The following is a 26,528-nucleotide window of genomic DNA, read 5'->3' on the forward strand; positions in this document are numbered from 1 at the left end:
GAGTCTGTTTGATATTCTCCCTCCCTCTACCCGCCCCCACCCTGCTCTCTAAATAAAAATAAGTAAATAAATAAAAACAAAGACACCTGAGGCACTTTAATCTCACAATTATAGTAATAATATAATAATCCCATCAGTCTATTACATAGATAATAATTTAATTCCCCATTGCTTTGAGGGAGAAAACAAAGGAGCTCCTACACCCTTTTATAAAAGTCACCTGAAACAACCCACCTCTTTTTTTTTTTTTTTAAAGATTTTTTGTTAATTTATTTGACAGAAAGAGATCACAAGTAGGCAGAGAGGCAGGCAGAGAGAGAGGAGGAACCAGGCTCCCTGTTGAGCAGAGAGCCCGATGCGGGGCTCGATCCCAGGACCCTGAGATCATGACCTGAGCTGAAGGCAGAGGCTTTAACCCACTGAGCCACCCAGGTGCCCCAACAACCCACCTCTTTACTAAAACACCCTCACCTTATTACATTAGAATTGTCACAGTATGTTTTCTATTACACTGTGGGCTTTTTTTTTTTTTTTTTTTTTGCTGTACTAATGTATTCCATCTTTCAAAAAGAAAGACATGATTTTAATATTACTTAACAATATGTTAAAAAAGTAGCCAGGCAGGCCTCCGTGTTAATACAGTCGTACACTCTCTAACAGACTTGATGGTGTGAGTACTGGGTGGGGTTTTGTTTTTGAACTTTCTCATTCTGCAAGGGATCTTACACAAGCTGGCTACAAGTCAGGGGGGTCAGACACAAACAGCGCAACGTGTACACTCTTAAACAGTAGATTGTGGAGGAGAACGGAAGAGCGCCTGCCCGCCTAGCCCACTTCGGGTGGGACGCAGGGCACACGAGAGCTGAGTGATGGCAGTGCCCTGGCAGGGACAGATGACAGGACAGGGCGAGATGCAGAGGCAACGTGGGCCGCGCGGTGGGAAGCCAGCGGGAGCTACTGTTGCAATCTGACGGCCGGCGCTGTGCTCACGCCTCACTCACAGATACACGACACATGACCACTGACACGGCCGAGCGGCGAGTTCTCGGTCTGGGGGGCATCAGGTGCGGTGGCCCACCCGGTACACTGTGGGCTTTTTAAAAGGATTTATTCATTTGACACAGAAAGAGAGCATGCATGTGCACAGGGGGAGTAAGGGAGGGAGAACCAGGCTCCCCACTAAGCAGGGAGCCCAACATGGTCCCCGATCCCAGGACCCCGGGATCATGACCAGAGCCAAAGCAGACGCCCAACCGACTGAGCCACCCAGGCACCCAGAGTGGGGGCTTCTTAAAGACATAAACTGTATTATTTATCTTTAGTTCACCATGGTGCCTGGTACTGAACATTCTCAATATCGACAACAAGGCTGACAGAAGAAGGGAGGGGAAGGGGCACCTCAGTAGCTTGGTCAGCTGAGCGTCTGTCTTTTTAAAGATTTTATTTATTTGACAGAGAGAAATCACAAGTAGGCAGAGAGGCAGGCAGCGGCTCAACCCACTGAACCACCCAGGCGCCCCTGAGCGTCTGTCTTAAACTCAGGTCATGATTCTAGGACCCTGGGTTCAAGCCCTACCTCAGGCTCTCCGCTCGATGGGGAGCTTGCTTCTCCCTCTCCCTGCCACTCTCCCTGCTTGTGCTCTCTCTCTCAAATAAATAAAATCTTAAAAAAAAAAAAAAGAAAAAAAGAAAAAAGAAAAGGGGAGGAAAGAAAAACAAGGATTTTTAATATTTTTCCAAAGATTTTAGTTGAGAGAGTGTGCATGCACACCTGAGCAGGGAGAGGGGCAGAGGGAGAGGCAGAAGATGACTCCCTGATGAGCAGGGAACCCCATGTGGGCGGGGCTCAATCCCAGCACCCTGGGATATGGACCTGAGCCAAATGCAGATGCTTAACCAAATGAACCACCCAGGTGCCCCAAAACAAGGATTTTTAAAGACTAAGAGAAAAAACTACATTGGGTTTAAGCAAAACTATTAGGGAAAGGACTGGTTCCCAAGTCAATCCAGTTATATAAGTTATATATATTTTTCTCATTCTACCACAATAAAGAAACAGTCCCATTTTCAAAGAAATTAACTTTTATTTGAAAGGAGACTACTTTTCCTCACACGTATCTTCTAAAGGACTCTATACTATACAATAGTAGCCTGCTTAACCATTGTCCCCATACAAAAATTTCTAACAGCAAAGTATACAATTGCTCTAAGTAATAAATAATAGTCCTTCACTGATTAAGAGAATACTTAAATTTCAATAAATTCAACACAAAAATCACACTTTAAGTCTTAACAGATGTATTTTAAATACAACATGTTTTGTAGGAGTCCACAAGCTTTCATCTCTTAAAAAACTGACGTAATTTTTAGGGTTCAAAAATTTCGTTCTTCAAAAGAAATGAACAAGTGTTTTTTTCTATAGCTTCAAACTTTCTACACTCAACTATTTGACTGCTCCATGCCACCCCAGACAAACTTGACATGACTGAACTATGTGTTACTACCTTCCCCAAAAGAAAGTTAAAAAAGGAGTTCGTCGTAAATGGAGGTCTCTAGTATAACGTCTAATACAATACCTAACACAAAAGAAGCTTTAAAAAGGTCATTTCTTTCCTCATTTGATTAGCCAGGAGTTAATTTTCTGTAAAAGCAAAGAAAAGCAAAAAAAGAAAAGGAAAAAAAGAAAAAGAAAAAAAAAAAAAGGAAAAAAATCGTTTACAAAGTGTAACACTGGGGGTTCCTTTTTTTTACTTAAGATGTTTAACTACTCAAAATGACAACAATTACATCTTTAAGAGTATACTAAAAGGGGTGGAAACAGCAATACAACTGACAAAGTTTAGATGGTGAATAAACCGAAGATTTTTTTAAGGGTTCTTTTTAAGAAGTAAGAAGGATTAGAAGCTTGGGGAAATCCAGAATTAAACAAAAAACAAACCCAAGACCCAAAACCAAACCAAAACAAACAAAAAACCCAAAAGCAAACCAAACCAACACACACACACACACACACACACACACACACACACACACACAGAAAAAGATGTCCTCATCTGCAACCATTCTGTGTATCAATAGCGTCCTGAAAGAGAGCAAAAAACAAAAGTCAAAATGACAATTACAGTTTGACTTGTCTATTACTTGTCCAACTATCAACAATCTCCATTTACCCTAATTTTCTAAAATAAACCATTAATTACAAATGCTTCTTAATGCTACAAAATAAAAGTATACGTACTTGGGCTGTAGGAACGAGATCTTGATCGTGATCTGTACCGACTATAGTAAGGAGAAGGTGATCTTCTTCTGTAGGAAATAAAAGATTATTTATAATACCACAAAATCACTCCACTGAGGCAGGTGGAAATAAAGATTCCCCATCATTCAAATACTATTACATTCTCTGTGTGCCAGTTAATACCAGAACAGCAAGCATATGGTACAGCAAAATACTGGGCAAATACAATTAACCTTTCTCAATCTTGAGAAAATCATCTTCCTCTACTTTCTCAAGAAACCATCATCTATTTTTAAATATTTTTATTAATATGTATGAAACACAAAAGTGCCAAATAATACAACTACTATCTAATTTAGAACAGAAATTACAAATTAAAACATTACCTGTACCGGTAATCGTAGTCTTCATATCTGTCATATCCACGATCATATCCTCTATCATAGTAAGAATCTCGACGCCTGCCACCTCCTCCACCTCCACCACCACCTCCACCACCGCCACCGCCACTACTACAGAAAAATGTAAAAATTTTACATCAATGTGATTATTTTCCAGTTTCATTTAATAACAACTGGTACTTAACCAAATGGAGGGAGGCAGGAAGATAAGGGAGAAAGAACCACCCTTTTCAAGTCAGTGACCCCCATGTCTTGCTTTGCTGACTCCCAGGGTATTATTCTGCTTTGGTTTCCTATTCATTACATAAAAAACCAGGAATGATTTCAGAAAACAAACTATAAACTGTTCTTTTATTAATGCACTACCTAAATCAGCAGGACCTTTTCTTTTCAAGAAGCAGAAATGAAATACGGTGCTGGGAAATAGTACCAAAATGTTAAGATGTGAGTGATGACTAATTCAAAAACAATAAACATCAAGCACTTAAAAAGGTTAACGACCCTGAACAGAATTAACTACCTTACACTGAGGCCCAGTCCTAAAACAATTTCAAGCTCTGGCTTTTAAATCTTCAGCAGCAAATTTAAACCCTTAAGCACTTTATCCTGTAATTTTTCCCAACTCCTAATCACAGGGACAGTATTTTCACTTTAGTTTTTGTAGGCTCTTCTTACCAAATTCTACATTCTCCCCAGGAAGGTTTCAAAGTAACTGAAAGCCTATACCCCCTCTTTCATTTTTGTTTTTTAGGATTTTATTTGACAGAGAGAGAGAGAGAGAGGGAGGGAGGGAGAGGGAGAGGGAACACAAGCAGGGGGCGGGAGAAAAAGAAGCAGGCTTCCTGCAGAGGAGGGAGCCCGATGCGGGGCTCGATCCCAGGATCCTGAGATCATGAACCTGAGCTGAAGGCAGAGGCTTAACCACTGAGCCTCTGCCTTCAGCTCAGGTTCATGATCTCAGGGTTCCAAGATCGAGCCCCGCATCAGGCTCTCTGCTCAGCTGGAGCCTGTGTCCCCCTCTTTCTCTGCCTGCCTCTCTGCCTACTTGTGATCTCTGTCAAATAAATTAAAAAACAAAACAACTTCCTTCAGTTGTTTTATATAAAAAAAATTTTATAAAAGCCTCTATTTTCTGCATGATGTGAAAACTGGCTTAAAAAAAAAAAAGATACAGGGCGCCTGGGTGGCTCAGTGGGTTAAGCCTCTGACTTCGGCTCAGGTCAAGATCTCAGGGTCCTGGGACTGAGGCCCGCATCGGGCTCTCTGCTCAGCAGGAAGCCTGCTTCCCCACCCCCCCACCCCTCTCTGCCTACTTGTGATCTGTCAAAAAAAAAAAAAAAAAAAGATACACCCCCCCATCAGTAAAACTCTTCCCTATCCACAAGGCTTCCAAAATCACGTAAGAATAGAAAGAGAATACTTAAAAGCATACACCATTTTTCTAGTATTTAATAATTTTTCTATTTGTATAGCACCAAGGAAAGAGCCAGGAATGACTTTGACAGTTTAAATTTGTCCCTCTCCTCAAACAGATGTAAGAATATACACAAATTAAATAACTTTCGATTATTATAGGAAAAAAATAATTTTATCTTTTGATTAATCAAAAGTTTGCATACATTTCTGGTGAATTTCTGGCTGTTTAGATTAAAAAATTTGAAATCTTACTGAGTTGGTCTGCCCATGTAGATGCCAGGTGTAGGTGTGTGCGCTCTCTTGGTAATAGAATAATCCACTCGAATTCTTCTACCGTCCAACTCCATTCCATTTGCCCTTTCCATAGCCTTTAAAGGAGAATAGGCACAGAAAGTCAAGTATAGTTCACTAATGAGAAACTACTAAAACTGCAACAAAACACATTTTCCACTTGAAATTTAAAAAAATTACAATTCTCTAAACTTCGTTCCCAAACAAGGGCCAGGATTTTACATGCAAATCCTTGCTATACGCATGTCAACAGCATTGAGTTTTCTTATGTGCACACACACACTTATTTAAACACGCCTCTGATGAAAGACTGGGGGCAGCTACTGAGAAAGAAACATACAAGTTGGGCAACTCAAGTCTAGGCAACTGCAAGCAGAAACTGCAATTCAGGGGACCAAGTCTAGGTTAGCCAAAAACCATTCCTTAGGTAACACACTGCCATCTAGTGAACTCCAAATATAAAAGAACTTCTAAACCTGCCAGTAAGTGCTCCTGTCTTTAAATTTGCACTCACATTCCCTATCACTCTGTCCTTCAGCACTAATACCAATAAATGGGATAGTAATTCCAACTACTCTACCACATTTGCAAGTTCCTTGGAATTAAAGTAAAATGCCATTATCATTTATTTTATAAAGAAACAAACCTGACAGGGTGGTTATGGGAGGACTCAAGAGCTAGGACAAATTTCTTAACAAATTTTGTATTAAAAAAAATCTTGGGGTGCCTGGGTGGCTCAGTCATTAGACATCTACCTTTGATCTTTTTTTTTTTTTTAAAGATTTTATTTATTTATTTGACAGACAGAGATTACAAGTAGGCAGAGAGGCAGGCAGAGAGAGGAGGAAGCAGGCTCCCTGCTGAGCAAAGAGCCCCATGTGGGGCTCGATCCCAGGACCCTGGAATCATGACCTGAGCTGAAGGCAGAGGCTTTAACCCACTGAGCCACCCAGGCGCCCCAGACATCTACCTTTGGCTTGGGTCATGATCCCAGGGTCCTGGGATCAAGCCCTGCATTGGGCTCCCTGCTTGGCAGGAAGCCTGCTTCTCCTTCTCCCACTCCCTCTGCTTGTGTTCTCTCTCTCGCTGTGTCTCTGTCAAATAAATAAATAAAATCTTAAAAAAAAAAAATAAAAATAAAAATCCTGGGGCACCTAATGGTTCAGTTGGTTAGGCATCTGCCTTTGGTTCAGGTCACAATCCCAGGGCCCTGGGATCAAGAGCATGGAGCCTGCTTCCCCTCCCTGCCACCCTCGCCCTGCTGCTTCTGGTGTCTCTCTCTTTCTCAAATAAATAAATAAAATCTTTAAAAAAAAATCTAATTGATACTTCACATCAGATACCATACTATTTTAAAAATTGAAACCTGTATCTCTTAATTGAGAAGAGAAATAAATCACAAATATGTAACCAAAGTAAGTCATAATATTTGATAGGGGGAACTGGATAACTCAGTGGGCTGATGTGTCCCAGCTCTTGATTTTGGCTCAAGTCATGATCTCAGGGTTGTGAGATCAAGCCCCAAACTGGGCTCTGCACTGGGCAAGGAGCCTGCTTAGGATTTTCTCCCAGCTCCCAGCTCATGCATATGCATGTTCTCTCTCAAATAAATAAGTAAATTAGAGAATGCTAATTAGAATGTCTATTACATAAATGACTTACAACCTGGAGTGTTATTTTGTCACAATTATCTGGGGTTTTTCAACCTCCAACATTATTGATATTTTTGGACTGCCAATTCTTTATTCTGGGTGGCTATCCTGCACATTTTAAGAGTTTTGGCATCATTCCTGGCCTCCATCCACTAGCATCTACTATTTTTGAAAGATTATGATAACTTTTACTATTTATTTATTATTATTATTATTTTTTAAAGATTTTATTTATTAATTTGACACAGAGAGAGAGAGATCACAAGTAGGCAGAGAGGCAGGCAGAGAGAAAGGGGGAAGCAGGCTCCCCGTTGAGCAGAGAGCCCGATGCGGGACTCGATCCCAGGACCCTGAGATCATGACCTGAGCCGAAGGCAGCGGCTTAACCCACTGAGCCACCCAGGCGCCCCAATTTATTATTTTTTTAAAAAGGCTTTATTTGAGAGAGAAAGTGAGCAAAAGAGAGAGAGAGCATACGAGGAGGGGCAGAGGGAGAAGTAGATTCCCTGCTGAGCAGGGAGCCTGACTTGGGGCTCAATCCCAGGACCCTGGGGTAATGACCTGAGCCAAAAGCAGAAGCTTTACACTGAGCCACCCAGGCACCCCAGATATGCTTTTATAATGACTGATTGTGTTGCAATCAAATGCTCTTGATGCATAGAGCAGTTACCAACTACTATCAAATGTAAAATGGTACATTTGCCATTTATTAGGTTTTTTGTCTGTTTGTTTTTTTAAAAGCTCTATGCCCAATGTGGGGCTCAAATTCATGACCCTGAAATCAAAAGTTGCATGCTCTATCAACTGGGCCAGCCAGGTGCCCTGCCATTTATTAAAATTTGATTAAAACAACAACACTTACTTTTTTAAAGTAATGGAGCCCAATATGGGGCCTGAATTCACGACCCTGAGATCAACACATGAGCTGAGATCAAGACTGGGATATTTAACCAACTGAGCCACCCAGGTGCCCCCAAAAGGGTTTGATAAAACTTTAACAATGAGCTTCAAATTCCTTAAAATTGAATTTTCTAACCCAATCACTATGAACTTTAGTATAGCGAAAGCAAGCCTACTGCTCTCTTTATAATCCAGTATCTAATACATTAAAGCAGCAAAGCTTCAGGGGCGATTGGGTGGCTCAGCTGGTTAAGTGTCTTGACTACTGATTTTGGCTCAGGTCATGATCTCAGTGTTGTGGTAAGGAACCCCGCTTGGCGCTCAGCACAGTCTGCTAGAGATTCTCTCCTTCTCCCTTTATCACCCACTATGCTCTCTCTCAAATCAAATCTTAAAACAAAACAACCCAAAACAATTCTATGTATATTTTAATTAAAGAACAAAATGACAGATGAATATGAAAATAGAAAAACAAAGCTCTTTATCTATACATGGGGAGCTAATTCTATACAAAATTAAACAGATCAGACAAATAATTTCTTTTTAATTTAAAAATGATTTTATTGGGACGCCTGGGTGGCTCAGTTGGTTAAGCAGCTGCCTTCGGCTCAGGTCATGATCCCAGCATCCTGGGATCGAGTCCCACATCGGGCTCCCTGCTTGTCAGGGAACCTGCTTCTCCCTCTGCCTCTGCCTGCCATTCTGTCTGCCTGTGCTCGCTCTCTCTCCCTCTCTCTCTGACAAATAAATAAATAAAATCTTAAAAAAAAAAAATAATAAAAAATAAAAATAAAAATGATTTTATTTTTAGTAATCTCTACACCCAGCACAGGGCTTGAACTCACAACCCTGGGATTAAGTCACACACTCCACACCAACTGAGCAAGTCAGGCACTCCAAAATATCATATAATTTCTAAAAAGTTAGCTTAATCATCGCTTGGTATAGGAGTAAGGTTTAGTCAAAAGAGGACTTTTTTTTTTTTTTAAAGATTTTACTTATTTGAGAGAGAGAGATCACAAGTCGGCAGAGAGGGAGGGGGAAGCAGGCTCCTCACTGAGCAGAGAGCCCGATGCAGGACTCGATCCCAGGATCCTGAGATCATGACTGGAGCCAAAGGCAGAGGCCCAACCCACTGAGCCACCCAGGTGCCCCAAAAGAGGACATTTATATACTTTACTTTTTCCATTAACTCAAACACATATACCTCTGTTTACAAAGCCAGATTTCAATCAGGATATACCTATACCAGAAAATATTAGTTGGAAAGTGAAACTGGCAATTTCCAATTTAACAATGAAAGGAAATTTTTTTTTTGTTTTTTAAGATTGACTGATTGATTTGGCAGTGAGATCACAAGTATGCCCTGAGGCAGGCAGAGAGAGAAGTGGAAGCAGGCTTCCCGCTGAGCAGGGACCCTGACTCGGGGCTTAATCCCAGGACCCTGAGACCAGGACCTGAGCCGAATGGAGAGGCTCAACCCACTAAGCCACCCAGGCACCCAGTTTTTTTTTAAAGATTTTATTTAGGGACGCTTGGGGGCTCCGTTGGTTAAGTGTCTCCCTTCAGCTCAGCTCAGGTAGTGATCTCAGCGTCTTGGGATTGAGCCCTCTCCTCCCTGCTTCTGCTTTCTCTATTTCTTTCACATAAATAAAATCTTAAAAAAAAAATTAAAGATTTATATGACACAGAGAGAGTGTCCACGTGCACAAGCAGAGGGAGTGAGAGGGAGAGAGAGAAGCAGGTTCCCCACTGAGCAAGGAGCCTGACAAGGGGCTCGATCCCACCTAGGATGATGATCTGAACCGAAGGCAGATGCTTAACCTATTAAGCCACCCAGCTGGTGCTAAAAGGAAGAGTTTGAACCAAACTCAGGTTAGGGAATGAAAAAGAACAGGTTTATAAAACTGGGAGACTATTAGTCAACTTTTAACAGTATAATCAAGCACATCAGAAAAATTTCAAATTGAAAAATTATAAAACTATAAAAACAAAATTACCTCCTTTGAGTCATCTATTCTTTCAAAATAAACAAAAGCAAATCCTCGTGACCGACCAGTTCGCTGATCATAAACCACGTTGACACCACTCAATGGTCCATATCGAGAAAATACTTCACGAAGATCTCTCTCTGTTGTGTATAAACTGAGGCCAAACACTCCAAGACAAGTGTTGGGATCTGGATTTGCCTGGTGAAAAAGATGTGATTTAATTTCAAGCTCCAAATTGAAATAAAAATTAATAAACACAGAAATACTTTGCTTAGAACACTCCTCTAATACACAAAGACTATACTATTTCAAGTCCCTTGGGAAAGAAGAATTTAAGAGGAAAAAAACCAGACGAGCTATATTTTTACAGTTCACAGTACACTCAGGCCCTCTTTGGAGTATACTGCCATTGGAGCCTGAATAAAAACATCCCTACCTTTCTGGTCCAGCAATCTTCAGAATGTATCCTAAGAATCCACCGTTGTTTAAAGCCATATTTATGGTTTATTCAAATGTTTTCTAGCTTACAGATCTGTACTTAATAGGACTTTATAACTGCTGATAAGATTTTCCTCCATTTTCATTCTTACCAAGGGTATTCCTTCAAACTTCCCACTAAACAGATTTGAAAAATCTATGTACATATTTCAAAACAACATGAAATAGCAGACTCCATCAGAGTTAAGTAATTCAGCATCACATGGTGGAAAAGCACACTACAGCAGTTAAACACAGGAACTTTAAGAGTCAAGCAGGCTGGCTGAAACCTGGGCTCTGCCAGTTAGCCAAAAAACCAAACCTCAGTGTCACATGTCCCAGACTCTTATCCATTAAATGTATTGAACAACTGCATAGTGCTCAATATGTCTTAGCTATTATTACTACATGTACTTCTTGTCAGCTTCCCTTAATCCCCACCAAAACTTTTTCATCTCAATATTCTCAACTCAGTTTATACTTTTGATTTTAGATTTTTGATTTGATTCTTAGAACATATATTCCCCACGAATTTCTTTTAACTACTCAAAAGTTAAGAAAATATATTTAAATGTATACAAACAATATTCATATAATTAACGATGTTTCTGGAGTACCACTTTACTTTTTTTTTTTTTTTTAATTTTATTTATTTGTTTGACAGAGAGAGAGAGATCACAAGTAGGCAGAGAAGCAGGCAGAGAGAGAGGAGGAAGCAGGCTCCCTGCTGAGCAGAGAGCCTGATGTGGGGCTCGATCTCAGGATCCTGAGATCATGACCTGAGCTGAAGGCAGAGGCTTAACCCACTGAGCCACCCAGGTGCCCCCCACTTTACTTTTTATTTCCTAAGTAATCTCTACACCCAGTGAGGGTCTCAGACACATAACCTTGAGACCAAGAGCCACATGCTCCACTGACTGAGCCAGCCAGGTACCCTTGGAGTAGCACTTTAAAATAATGGTCTAATCTCATGAAAGTAAGATATTACGCTATGACTAAACACATAGAGACAAAGTAAGTTTTCAGTAATTTTCAAAAACCACAAACCCTGCTGCCTGTATGTCTTCTCCGGTTAGACATTGGAGAATGACTTCGGCTTCTTCGACGCCGATATTCTGGTGTGTATGACCTACTTCGAGATCGTCTCCTATGAGAGTGAGAATGGGATCTGGATCGAGTGTAACGTCTATGAGAATGCCTCCTTGACCTCGACCTTTGAGAGAAATACATTTAGGTAAAAATACTGAAACAAGATGGCTAATGACAAAGATCTATACATGTATCCCAGTTCCCTTCTGAGGAAAGAATATTCTTCCTCTTGTTCTCTTAATCACTACAATCATTATGTTCTTAGTCTACTCCTTCTATACCCTCTTCACTTTACATTACAATCATGTTGTAATTCAACCTTCTTTAAAAAGTAAAATATAAATTAGCCCTAAGGAAATCCTGCAGTATTCTGTGACATGGATGAAACCTGAGGACATTAGGTTAAGTGAGACAAGTAAGTCACCAAAAGACAAATACTGTGATTACACTATATATATAAAGTTCTTAGGGTAGGCAAAATCATACAGACAGAGTAAAATGGTGGTTGCCACGGGCTGGGAGGAGGGGAAAACAAGGAGCCACTGTTAGTGGGTATAGAATTTCAGTTTTACAAGCTGCAAATAGCTCTGGGGACAGATGGTGGTGATGCCTGCACAATGTGAACATATTTACTATCACTGAACTCTACACTTAAAAATGACTGAGATTGTAAATTTTATTTTATGTGTATCTTACCACAACAAAGACAACACAAACCACCAACTACTGTTACCACCACAGTAAAATCCTTTGATTCTTACCATCTTATCTTCTCAAAAATAGTTCTATATACCCTTCACTGTTAAATACCATTTCCTTTCTTTCTTTAGCCCACTGCAATCTAGCATCTGCTAAGTTAATTCAACAACCTAAATGCCCATGTAATAGTCTTCATTTCTTCTAGCTTTCCAGAGCACCTCACCCACCCTCCACTGCTGATTCCCTAGTTAATCTCCTATCTCTACTTCAGTCACTGATTTTCTTTGCCTCTTAATGCAACAATTTCTTTCCTTTTTTGTTTTTAAAGATTTGAGAGGGACAGAGAGCACAAGGAGAGTGGAGAGGCAGAGGGAGAAGTGGGCTCTCTGAGCGAGGAACCCAATGCTGAGCTCAATCCCAGTAGTCTGAGATCATGACCTGAGCTGAAGGCAGATGCCTAACCAACTGAGCCACCTAGGCACTCCTTAATGCAACAATTTATTTACTGTTTATGTAAGCCATCCTTAATAAACATCTTGATCAGAAGTGATCAGTTTTTTGTTTTGTTTTGAATGTGGGGCTTGAACTCACAACCCTGAGATTAAGACCTGAGCTGAGATCAAGAGTTGAATGCTTAACCAAACTGAGCCACCTAGGCGCCCTACTGGTGATCACAGTCTTACAAAATAACTTGTTTAAGATGTTCAATAAATGTTATACATGCTAAGGGCCAGAAAGTTAAAAAAGATAGCACATGGGTGAAGGGAATAAAATTAGTAAGGGAAGATTATTCAAAACAAAGAAGGCTAACAATAATGCTGGGACACATAAATTTTACTAGATAGATAAGGGCAAAGTGTTTTAGGAATGGCAAGAGCAAAGGTCCCTTGGCAAGACACGGAGATATGGTTCCTAGCAGATTTAGTATACTTTTAGATACTTTCCATTTTTCCTTAGCACTAATTTATAGCCTCAATGTAAAAGATAAACATTAATAAGAAAACCTCTCATTTAACATATCAATTGTTATTTTTTTTTTACAAGATTTATTTATTTGAGAGAGCACATAAGCAAGGAGAGAGGCAGAGGCAGATGGAGAAGCAGGCTTCCCTGATAAAGGGCTTGATCCCAGGACCCTGAGATTATAACCTGAGCCAAAGGTAGATGCTTAACTGAGCCACCAAGTGCCCCATCAATTATTATTTTTATATAGTAATGAAAAATGAGACATTAAAAACCCTTTAAGAGTAGCTAACTTTCCTCTAAATCAGACAGTGGTAAGCATTATGAAAAAAACTTAAAAGAGCATGCATGCTCTTTAATATTCTCAGGTGACGCTTGGGCAGAGAATAAATCAAGTGACTGGATATATGAGGGAAGAGAATTCTAGGCTGAGAGCAGCAAATGCAAAGGTACTAAAATGAAAATATGCTCATTTCTGTTTGCATACCCAAATTCTACACAGTGTTACTCTACACATGTAGATTTAATTAGAGTGGTTAGTAAATCAAGTTGGATCCTGGATATGATAAAGACAGCTGTGGACTCAAGTACAGTCCTTCAACCAATTCTTCGGTCTCCTGCTCCACTGGCAAGCAAACTCCATACAAAGACAAATTATGTCCCTAATCACGAAATTATGATTTACTGAATAACTGTCCAGGTGGTTTTTTTTTTTTTTTTAAAGATTTTATTTATTTATTTGACAGAGAGAGGTCACAAGTAGGCAGAGAGGCAGGCAGAGAGAGGAGGAAGCAGGCTTCCCGCTGAGCAGAGAGCCCGATGCGGGGCTCGATCCCAGGACCCTGAGATCATGACCTGAGCTGAAGGCAGAGGCTTTAACCCACTGAGCCACCTAGGCGCCCCGTCCAGGTGGTTTTTAAAACTTTCACCCACCCCTGTACATCTGGGACATCTGATACAGTGAACTCTGCAGTGGTTCACTGGAGTTTTTTGGTCAGTGGAAATGATAGTGGAGGGGCTCCTGAATCACCCAGAGACTCCCCAGCTGTATCTGGTCAGCTCCACCCTGAACACACTTAGTCACAATCTTCAGGTAAAGGATATAGCTGGAATATGAATCTTGAGAAATCTTTTCAAATCATTTCAATAATTAATTCAACATAGATACATCAATGCTCTCTGTACTGAATTACATGCTAAGTCTCTGATGGAGAAAATTACATTTTTGTTGCACAAATATTGTTGAAATAAAATCAAACTCCAGGGGCGCCTGGGTGGCTCAGTGGGTTAAAGCCTCTGCCTTCGGCTCAGGTCACAATCTCAGGGTCCTGGGATCTAGCCCCGCGTCGGGCTCTCTGCTGAGCAGGGAAACTGCTTCCTCCTCTCTCTCTGCTTGCCTCTCTGCCTACTTGTAATCTCTGCCTGTCACATAAATAAATAAAATCTTAAAAAAAAAAAAAAAATCAAACTCCAATCCTCAGTGCTAATACATTTAAATCAATCAAAATATTTAATTTATATTAATAGCTAGTAACTGATAGGTTAACCAGGCTAAAAGACGACCGGACTCGCCTTATCTGAATCTTTGTCTGGGGGTGCCTGGGTGGCTCAGTGGGTTAAGCCGCTGCCTTCACCTCGGGTCATGGTCTTGGGGTCCTGGGATCGAGTCCTACATCAGGCTTTTTGCTCAGCGGGTAGCCTGCTTCCCCCTCTCTCTCTGCCTGCCTCTCTGCCTACTTGTGATCTCTGTCAAATAAATAAATAAAATCTTTAAAAAATAAAAAAATAGGGATGCCTGGGTGGCTCAGTTGGTTAAACAGCTGCCTTCGGCTCAGGTCATGATCCCAGCGTCCTGGGATAGAGTCCCACATTGGGCTCCTTGCTCGGCAGGGAGCCTGCTTCTCCCTCTGCCTCTGCCTGCCATTCTGTCTGCCTGTGCTCGCTCTCTCTCCCTCTCTCTCTGACAAATAAAAAAAAAAAAAAAAAAATAAATTTAAAAAAATAAATAAAATAAATATATAAATAAAAAAATAAAAAAAAAATCTCTATCAGGAACGTTCACCTTTTTAAAAAATTTATTCATTCATTTCGGGGTGGGAGGGAGAGAGAAAGTGCATGACTGGGAGAGGGAGAGAGTAGCAGACTCCCCGCTGAGGTGCAGTCTGATCCAGGGCTCAATCTCAAGATTCTGAGATCATAATCCCATGCTGAAACCAAGAGTTGGTGCTAAACTGACTGAGTCACCCAGGTGCCCCCAGGACATTCATTTCTAAACTCTGGGGTTTAAGAAAAATTACTTCATGATTTTGTGAAATATCTATATAAAATGCAGCAAAAATAAGGAACCTGGTAAAAACTACATGGCCCTGAAAAGTCCAAGGAAAGCATCTTAAGCATTATTTTAAGGAAACTTACCTGGATTTTGATCTTGATCGAGAATGGGATTCTGAGTGTTTGGAAACCCTTGATGGACTACGAGATCCTGACCTGCTCTCCGATTTTACACGAGCAGGAGTTCCCGTTGGAGATTTTGACTGAGAGCGAGACTCCTAACAAAGAAGACAGTATTACAAATGGCACTGGTCACGTAGATGCCTAACACCTAACATTTTAAGTACCGTAATTATTTATATTGATTGCTCCTGAAAAACAAATGGTTAGGCAACACCCTCCAGAAAAAATTTCAGCTCATTAATAACCCATTGTTAATATTGCTAACTGTCCTCAATAATTCCCTACTTGAACCAGATCACCAATTCTCTATTAACTAAGAAATCATGCAAATTCATCTACAACTTGATCATACAGACACTGGAACATAAACCATACATTTACTTAACCTAGGACCCATTCATTCTTCCAGATTCTTTTAATTCTACTTCACTCTTGCTTTCTACTTCTCTTCATTCTTCATTGAGTTTTTCATTTTTCATACTTCGTGTATTCTTCCCCAATTCAAACAATTCAAAATAGCCTTAAAAAAATATTCAAGTGCTTCTATCTGACCAATCTTCTGTTCAATTTTTTCCCCCATTCAATTTTAATTTTCTGATCTTTAATACTTTTCATTAGCCTTCTTTTATCTTGATTTATCTTCCACATTCTTGGAAAAAACTCTTCAATTTCTTCACGAACATTAACCTTAATGGAAAAAGAACATTTAGTATATTTAAGCACGTGGGGATTATAAAACTCTGCTGGAGTTCAGAATGTTATCTATCAAATGGAAAAGCCAGCAGGTAAAGTGCAAATAACTAGTTTATTAAAAAACAATTTTATAATCTTTAAAATTGTCCAAAGTCTAGTTTCTAACAAAGAGAATTTACTGAATTTCTCTAAATGTTTTTACCATACTCTTCACCCTCCTCCTCCCCTTTCATGTTTCATCCTAGTTCCTAAAACGTGAACATTTTTAATATAAATACTTAACCCAAGCATAAATCTAACATTAACTGTAATCACCCCCCACCTATGTCTTAAGTTTTTAGCTTACGACTTGAAGATTCTTAGTCATCTTAAAATAAGCTTTCACTAAGCCATGCTAAGATACCAAGGTACAGTTAAAGCAAAGCATTCTAGGCTAAAATTTGAACACACCTACCTAAACTCATATATTATAGGACACATGCTGAGGTTCAAAGAAGTAAAAAAATTAAATTAGTGAAATTACTAACATCTTTTTCCAAGTATGTCTGACCACTATCTTTGCATACTCCACCCTAATCAGAAACACATGTTCTGATGTAAAAGAAGCATAAAGAAAAAACTAAGGGGAAAAGAGGGCATGAAATTCTTAAAATTTCCCCTTTGGTTTATAAATTACTAATACATGTAATTTTGCAACTGTGCCATTTTAATATTCTGTATTATTCATGAAGTATCATAACATACAAAAATACAAAATTAGCATCATGGTCTTTACTTCTTGATCCCACCAATTCCATTCATAGTTTTGTGTATTTTATGCAGTTATGCATACATACATACTCCCTTCAATGACTATATCCTATATCAGAAGATTGACTGGCTTCTGAAAAAGTTGGATATAAATGAAAATTCTCCAAATCAAATGACTTAAAACTGATTAAGAGACTTTTTAAATTTGATAGGTATATGAGGCATTTATGACCAAAGTAGGACAGACAGTCCATTTGAGCCTTGATTATTAGTGTAAACAATCACCCCAACTTCACACCATTTTTCATTTATGCCACAAGACTATCACACAGCTTTCTTAAGACTTTCCTGCTACTTTGAGTTTAATGTCAAAAGACTTATTTACCAAGAACTGTACTAATGCTGCTAGGCCTATTTATCTTTCAGATGCAGACAAAACTGAAATATATAGCTACCCTTCTGTCTAATATCAACCTTTCTCATTTAGCTACCTATAATAAGTCTTTCACCACATCTCTGATACCCTCCTAAATTTCTCGACAAATGCCTGGAGCAGGCACAGCAATTCAGTCTTCATTCACTGAAACTGTAAAACTGAAAACTGTAAAAGAATATTCAGTACTTAAAAAAAAAAAGTAATGGCTAATTTGCTTGTAACTGAAGAATCACACAGGCTAGTTCATTAAGGTGAGAAGAGTATCTTCCCCTGTCTCAGCTTTCCCTTCTATAAAGCTGATCCTGTGGTATAACATTTATGCTATTGTTAAACAGCAGTTGATAGAATAGAATCTATAAACATCACCACGGCTCATGTTATACATCTATTTCAGAATGCTTTGCATTCTATGACACTGTAAAACCTTGAATTTTACAAATATATAAATCAAAGTCTTATATTAAAAGTCAAGATTTATTCTTAAATGCTTTCATGAAGCTTTCTAGTACATGATAAAAATGTTATGGTCCAAATGTGTGTACATTCAATGTCCCAGTCTTCCCTCATAAATTTAACAGTTGAAAATTGCCATTTCTTAGGAATTAATGTAAACAAGGCAACTTAATAACATTTTAAATTATAAAGTTTAATTTTCAGTTCTGGCATAGGAACTCATTGGAAAAAATGAAAATTTCCTTTTGGTTAACAAAACATTAAGATACAACAGAGTATCTTTTCAAAAGACATTAGGATATTTTTTTAAAAAGTCTTGCTTTTTAATTAAGATGTCACAAATACCTAATACCCCCTTTGTGGTCATCCTTCAGTTTTTATACCAGGGAAACCTGAATCTGCATAAATTTCTTCATGGAATCATTCAAGGTTAAGAAATAGTCTTAACTTCCTTGTAACACCTAATTACGAAGTTGTCGCTACCATTCTAACTTCCAAAAACAATTTAGAAACTTATCTAAAAAGATAAATCAATATCTGTCAGTAAATTTAACCCAAAGAATAAACTACAAAGCATAACATAAACTTTTAATTCTTCAGAATTATTTTTACTGCAATAAAAAAAAAAAAAAAAAAAAAAAAAAGAGCCCATCATTCTAAGAACTGGTAGTTAAGTCTTCATGCACACAAAAATGGTCATACGAATATTTGCCATTTTTAAGTAACTTTGTTTTTTAAAACCTAGTACCAAGGGAGTACCATTTTCACCAAACTGTGCTGTGCATAGAAACCAAGGTACAACAAGTCCTTTATGGACAAATGCTAGATTATTCTTTTCTACCTTTGCCTCGTCTTCATTACGAAATGATAACTTCAACTTTTTCCAAAGAAATGCATTAAACTATTCGGAATTTGGAAACTGAATTGAAATTCCAAACAGAAAAATAAAATACTGAGAAGGGGTGTTACCTGTCTGTTTCACTACCCTCTACTTAACCTACTCTTTCTTAAAGCTGTCCCGTCAAGAAATTCTACAAATTCCTCAGTAAACTGCATGTGGATCCAGCAACCATTTAAAAATATGCTGTCTAGTTGAAATGGGCAGACTGACTCAATCAAATCATATCCACATTTTTAACAACAAACAGGCTTCCAGTCTACCTTACCTATTATAAACCAGGAGCCAGGCAGAAAGTTCTCACAGTATAACCTGCTTAAACGGTGTATGTTTGTTCTTTTAACTATTCTTTATTATCAAGGTACCTAGTACGGTAGCTGAAGGACACAGCCAAAAAAAAAAAAAAAAAAAAAAAAAAAAAAAGGGGGCTAACCATGAATACTAAGAAAGTACCACAGCGTATCCAATTCAAGCAATCTGTGTTAAAATACAGCTGCATTTTACACACTGTAAATAACCACAACTGTGTACTATTCCTTCAATCAAGGCAAAGGTTATTAGATATATGCACACATTGTTGCAGAACATGAACAATTCCTACAGTAAACAATAATTGAAGCCTTATCTTTTAATACAGCTAATATCATATAATAGGTGGAAGAAAAAAATTCCAACAATATATATGCTTAGTACTTAAACCCCATTAAAATAAACACATAACACATAAATGTTAAATTGTAATCCACTCTATTATTATGGCAATGCAAATTCTATGCCAAGTCACAGTGCCATGTTTATACAAATTCAAATCTGTAATAGCATAAACTTTTAAAACAAACTTTCTCAAAATGTATTTTTCCCACTATTTTATGAAATTGGAGATCTATTTCCATAGAAATACATTAGTGCATTTAGGTAAATTTTATGTCCCAGTGGGGGAGAGGTACTTAAATTACTCCAATAGCTTATAATATTTACTGTACTAAGAACTTCATTTTGGGGGGCTTAGGGGAAACTTCTGTTTATCCAATTCTTTAATTTCCGTCTGCATAAATAGCAGTTCTTGAGTATGATGGATTCTTAAGCTTATAAAAGAAATGCTTCCACTCTCTTCTTAACCCATAACTGCTATTAAAGCAATTCCTTAAAAAGAAAATACCTATATGCTGCATTCTAAGTGAGGTTAAAGCAGTCTTTTCTTCTGCAAAGACTCACAGATATTCTTACAGTCTTTACATTCTCTAAAGTTTGGAATAATTTTGGAAATGCTCAAAGAAATTACGTAGGAATCGGCACTTATGAATACATTACCAAATTCAAAATATTCTCAACTGTGAAATTACCTGTAAAATTTATATCATCTTTCATACAAATTTTAAATGATTTATAAACCAGCCAGCTTGTACATCATGATCAACTGTAATGTCCAAAAAGTTTAGCTATATTAAAAGCCAAAGAGTAACAACTAAAAGCAAACTGTTTACTAAGAACCAATTACAGAACTTTCTACTTGGGTTCTCATCTTCTAATATCATGGGACTATTTATGAATCTTGAGTAAGAAAGACTACAGGGCCTTAATTTAAAGAAAGTAACTTCTTCTACCTCAGATTGGTCAGGCAGCCATCACTTATACTTTTGGTGAAAATGATGAGACAACAAGTATTATACACAACTACATAATGACATTAACCTAAAGGAGAGAGGGGAAAGAAACCACATTTCCTTTCATTATTTCCCTCTCAATTTTTTTTTTAAACAATGTTTACTGATTTGTTTCCCCATCTGATCATTGCCATTTTCTCACCAGCACTTCTGTCCTGCTATATTTATTACAAAGGTGAACAAATAACAATCGGTATTAACTCATTAGCATGCAAATGTATACCTTTTACAAAGGTCCCAGGGTTAGTAATTTGATGCCTGAGCACCCACTGATAGTATCAAAGAAAAGGTTTTCAATGTCAGGAAGATTCTAGAAGTTATTATGTTGATTACTGATGGCCATTTCACACTTGTTACACCACATATGCCATAGGTTAATAATTTCAGTTCACTTACAAAAATAAACCCATAAACAAAGCTCATCTGTATTTTTTTTTACAACTCTCATTCCTAAATATTTAAATCCCTTCAAATTCCTTCAGCTATCAGGACTTTTTATTTTCATTTTAGGAATGGCACAAACCATTAAGCATCCATGACAAATCTGTGCACTGCGGGCACATTTAGTTAACACTGCTTCTTTTAAAAATCCCCCCTTCTACTTAAATTAAGCAAATTAGCACCCTTCAGTGAAAGAGTCTTAAATATTAAAGTCTGAGCATTACAATGTTTAAGTTTACAAATTCTTTGCTTTAAAAAATGACAGAAGGAATAAAAAAGCATTAAAATTGCATAAATGGTAGGACTTAACTTTAATAAATTAAACCCAAGACAGCGTTGTCCTGGGTTTAATACTGTCAGTCTCATGAGAAAGGAAGTCTTACCCTTTTGTAATAGGTTGATGAGATAGATGAAATTAAACTGAAGAAACTAAGAATTTTTAAAAGCTAAACTGCTGACCTGACATTCTTATCTGTAAAACAGAGATTCCATTTTATTTGTATTTTTTTTTAAAGGAAGGGAGAGGGTAAACCTCATTTGTACCCTCACATTTATTAACATTTCATCAACAGAAAAATTAAAAGCCTAGTTTAAGGTTTTTTGTTTCATTTTTTTAAAGTCAGTAACCAAGATGGGTTTTGAATGGCACAGTCATCACACCAATTATTACAAATCAGATTTCAGGGAAGAAAAAAAGGCTTCCCGTATTTCTGCTATTCTTTAACAAAATCTTTATACACATTTTAATTCCAAATGGGTACAGAGGAATCTGTATTTTGCTTTACACTTCTGTCATCCAGTCAAACCATCTAATGTATTACGAAGGGGGAACACTAGGGGTTGCTTAAAAATATTCTAGCTACAGGATGCCAGAACTCTGAATAGGAGACAAGTATTATTTTTCCTCTTCAATAACAAATATGGAATTATAAGATGGATCCCTAGATGAGAATCATAAACCTCTATTAAAAACAGTGGGCCACAGGGCGCCTGGGTGGTTCAGTGGGTTGGGCCTCTGCCTTTGGCCCTCGGGTCATGGGCTTACGGTCCTGGGAGGCTCTCTGCTCAGCGGGGAGCCTGCTTCCCTCTCTGTCTCTGCCTGCTTGTGGTTATCACTCTCTGTCAAATAAATAAATAAAATCTTTAAAAACAATGGGTCACTGTATGAGAAAAAAATTGGGCTTAACATTTTTCTAAAATTGGTTAGAAAAACAAATTAGGGATAGAGGGCAAATAAAACGGCAAGGAAAGCTTAAACTCCATTTCCCTTAATTTCTAAGAAGGAGACTACAATTTTTTTGAGACCTAAATCCTATTTTAGTTGAAGTTGTGTGAAGCAAACTCCTCTTTTTATGATGACAACAAGCAAATTTATAGCTCAAGTGCCAGCCACACTTTCAGCTCCAAAAGACATTTCCACTTAAAATATCTTTGTTAAGTTGATATACATGTCCCCAACAAATTGCTTTAATGAACCTATTTATTTTAAAGGCACCCTTCTTCTTCTGGATCCCTTGAAAATGTCTCACTCATTCTTCATATCCTACTGCTGTCCTGTTTAGAGTTTTCATAATTTCTTTCCTTAAATAGTTCAAGTTTGCTTTGCTGCTCCTCTAGTACCAGTTCTTCTGTTCTTTTTTTTTTTTTTAAAGATTTATTTATTTATTTGACAGAGAGAAATCACAAGTAAGCAGAGAGGCAGGCAGAGAGAGAGGAGGAAGCAGGCTCCCCGCTGAGCAGAAAGCCCGATGTGGGGCTCGAACCCAGGACCTGGGATCATGACCTGAGCTGAAGGCAGCGGCTTAACCCACTGAGCCACCCAGGTGCCCCATAAATATTTTTTTGACAGACAGAGATCACAAGTAGGCAGAGTGGCAGGCAGAGAGAGAGGAGGAAGCAGGCTCCCCGCTGAGCAGAGAACCGGATATGGGGCTGGATCCCAGGACCCTGGGACCATGACCTGAGCCCAAGGTAGAGGCTTTAACCCACTGAGCCACCCAGGCGCCCCTCTTCTGTTCTTTACTAAAGTCCTTTCATTATGCCACTCCCAGAATTTAGAATCCATATATGCCTTCTTACAGCATATGATTCAGTCCAAATCCCTGTATCTAAAATTAAAAACCCTCCATTATCTGACTGCCTATCTAGCAAATCTATCCTCTCACTACCCCCACAAACTCTTCATTGTCATATCCATACAATCAATCTATTCCCTAACCATAAAATCCAACGTGAGTTTTACATATTAGGTAAAGCATTCCCTTTTCCTAGCTCAGAAAACTACTCAGCTCCATTTTCTAAATTCCCTATTAATTCTATCACAGGACACTTGATTATATACTTACTTTTACCCAGATATGAGCTGTCAGTCATCTCAAATTAGACTTTAAGTTTTTTCCCTCAAGAACACCTGACTTTTACTAAAAAGGCAGATGCTCAAACAGTTTTACCTCAGGCAGAAAGGAATTTTGATTGGTTAACTATTGGGATTACTTATAACAAAATTCAACCAATTATAATTTTCTACCCTAAAGTTCTTTTACTCCAGTCCTCTACAATGGAAGAGACAATCTATAGTTTTTAGCAAACACTATTAATGTGTCTGAGACGCTGAAGTGCAGTGTGCTCCTTTTTAAAAAGAAAATCAAAACATATACAGCAAAGTGTATATATGCAATGAGCAATGGACTCGGACCTGTAAACCTGACTCCTGGCTACGTGGTCTTCTAGGCCTCAGTTTTTAATTTCTAAAAAGGTATGAGTACTCCAACCCTTGTGAAATGATTCTAAGTAGTACATGTGAAAATATGTCAATGATCTGATGGTGGGGTAGTAAGATTAAAAATTGCTACAAAAATAAGAACTATTAGTATTAGTCCTGTTTCTTCAATGTGTTCTGCAGTCTCTAGAAAATTACCCTCTAATTCTAGGGATCTCTTCAGTAAGATGGGGTTAATATGTACTATTTATTCCATAAATAAAGCAAATAAAATCTGACCTGTCAAAGTTTCCTCTATTTATAAAATTTGAAGTGTAACTACTTAAAAAAACAAAACTTCCAAAAAAAATACATAAAAAACAAAAAACCAACCAAACAAACAAAAACTTCCAAAACATCATTTGAAAAATCCTGTTTTGAGCCTCTCTAAATGGGTATTACACTTAGATATAAAAATAACACAACGTATTCTATAAAAATTTTTTTTAAAAAACTGGTTTGTGGTTAGCAGATAAGAAATCACAGTAGTTTAAAAACCAAAAGCACTAGTGAATATTCAATTAAGAAACAATAAAAAAAAAAAAAAAGAAAAAGTACACCCTCAGAAAAGCTTCTGGCATTCTTCTAATTCTTTAACCAATTACAAATAAAAACAATTACCCCAACCTACAAAAGAAAAAAAAAAGATGTGACAGGTAAGGACAGGGTATTCAATCTGCTGAGTTCATTTACATTAAAATACACTTAGGTATCACCTGTCAAAAAATATTGCCCTGACCATAAACACTGTAAGAGGGGGGACTGAGAACCCCCCTTTTTTTTTTTTTTTTTTTACTAACACAGAATATTAATGCATACATGCATTTTAGCATAAAACTAGGTAGGAATCTTACATATATTACTTTCTCAAGTGGTTAATGTGACAGTTACCTAGAACTTGTTCCATTCCTCGACTTGATGACTAATTAAGACGTAAAAACTTAAAAGGAAAACAACGTCCCAAATAGCAGTACTCTTCACTTTTCCACAAACCAAATAAAAACAAACATTACCAAAAAAATAAATTTCTGTATTAAAGTCAATGGAAGGAAATATTAATGGATAGAAAAATTTCTTTCCGTAACTTCCTCACATGATCAAAAGCAAGCAGTGTGCAATTACCAAATATTTTTATTACAAGATTTTTAAAAAGTTTTGCTCAACCAACACCTCATTCTAAGAAAAAAGCAGGTTCAACTACTCACTTGTATCTGTGATTTAAATTTTATTTTAAAAATCCAATCTTAAAGGCATCAAAAAGTAGTTTCGTTTCTAACCCATTTAAACCTTTTTCCTCAAAAAGCACAAAAGCCTAAATCCACCTTCTGATTTAACTGTCTGGTTCCAAGTATTTATATTATGAGCTTCTAAAAAAGACAAAATTCATCCCATCCTAGCACACACCTTAAGTGTTTTTATGCGTTTCCCCTAGTGACTAGAATACCAACACAACAGCAAGAACATGTTGCCTGGGGATTTTCTTTCCAGGATTTCATGCTAACCCACTTCCACCAATTACCACTACAGGAGGGTAACTTCAGAAGTAGAACTCCAACTATCAATGTTCTACTACATCTAGGCTGAGGATAACGTATCTTTGTGATCCTTATATTTACTGACCCCGAATAATGGAAATCCTCGAGCTCCCTTTGTAGGTGGATGGAGTGAGAAGAAAAATGGGAGGGGGTCTGTAATTTTCAATACAGAACAGTGTAAAACTGACTAGCTATTTTTAAAATACTGGGCCACAAAATTTGTTCAGTTATGTAAGATTAAGATTTGTTTACCGTAAAAACCTGTAAAGAAGTGGTTTTTAGATGAAAGATCATAGGAAGAAAAGCATTAGAAGTTGAGATATAAAGGAGAGAGAAAAAAACCCAACATCATGGAATTAGAAAAAATCAGGCGTTATAGCATTTCCACATTCATTTTGAAGTGAAAAGAAAGCAGAAGGGACATTAAGGGAAAAGGGTTCCTTGCGTAGTTTTCCCCTCACAGCTCTCGTCTTAAGAACGCTTAAGGGTCGGTGCGGTCGTTGACTAACCACTTCATTAGGCTCGTCCCACCTTCAACCTCAAGGCTTTCGCCTTTATAGACGCAACGCCGCCGGTTCCAACAGAGACGCGGCCGCTCACTGCAATAGAGAGCCAAGGAGACACAGGCCCCAGCTAGTCCCACGCCAGCTTCTCCCCGCCCGGACAACAGCCCCGCGCAGTTTCGACCCCGAGACCCTCTACGATGCTCGGGGTCGCCAGAACACCGCAGGAAGCACCTACCACTATCCGGCCGGAGGGGAACTCCCTGCCGTCTCCTCCCGCCCCACCGCGACGGGGACCCACTCCTCGGAACAGAGATAAGGAAGCCTCAGGGGTGGGGAGAAGGGAGGGCGCACTGCGGGGGGGAAATCGGACCCAGGAGTCCAGGTGTCAGTCAGTCTCCAAAAAAGGGGGAGAGGGGTTATTCGCGGTGTTTGGGGAAAGAGTGGAACCCAGAAGCCATCTTGGTATGTAAGGAAACAACCGCGATGGCTCCAGAGGCTGCTCCCCGCGGGCCCCCGCAGGACTCCCCGCAACCCCGCCCGACCGCGCTCGTCCCCGTGAAACCCCGAGCATCGGGCCGCCGCCGAAGACGGCTCCCGCGGCTTTGTACTCACTCTGCCCTCGAAGTTGTTCTCCTCTACATCACTCATGTCGGCCAGGTGCTCCCCAGAACTAAATAAGAGACAAGTCTCGGCTTGAGGGCCGATGGCCTAATCAACCGCTGACTGGACCGTGGGAAGGAGGAAAGAGTCGGCAACAACGGCCGCTCCACTCCACTCCCACTGGGTCGCAGGCTCCGGCAAAATGGCGCCGGCCCCGCCAGAA

At 38.7% G+C, this 26,528-nt stretch overlaps 1 protein-coding gene across 6 annotated transcripts; it reads right to left on the reverse strand.

Moving 5' to 3' along the window:
- Nucleotides 1-2,064: 2,064 nt before the first annotated feature.
- Nucleotides 2,065-26,528, reverse strand: TRA2A (transformer 2 alpha homolog). 6 transcript variants are annotated; one of them, XM_047694551.1, is made up of 10 exons: nt 26,318-26,528; nt 25,709-25,798; nt 15,958-16,258; nt 15,533-15,666; nt 11,414-11,579; nt 9,899-10,087; nt 5,308-5,423; nt 3,625-3,750; nt 3,239-3,306; nt 2,065-3,082 (listed from the first exon to the last, which is right to left on the reverse strand). In XM_047694551.1, the coding sequence occupies exons 5-10, from the start codon at nt 11,444-11,446 to the stop codon at nt 3,072-3,074; spliced, it is 543 nt and encodes a 180-aa protein (XP_047550507.1). In that variant the 5' UTR covers nt 11,447-11,579; nt 15,533-15,666; nt 15,958-16,258; nt 25,709-25,798; nt 26,318-26,528; the 3' UTR covers nt 2,065-3,071. The 6 variants fall into 6 exon arrangements, with proteins under 6 accessions (XP_047550507.1, XP_047550506.1, XP_047550505.1 ...); XM_047694550.1 differs by having other exon boundaries at nt 15,947-16,258; XM_047694549.1 differs by having other exon boundaries at nt 15,533-16,258; nt 25,731-25,798.

This window comes from Lutra lutra, chromosome 11 (genome assembly GCF_902655055.1).
Source record: "Lutra lutra chromosome 11, mLutLut1.2, whole genome shotgun sequence".
Taxonomy (NCBI): Eukaryota; Metazoa; Chordata; class Mammalia; order Carnivora; family Mustelidae; genus Lutra; species Lutra lutra.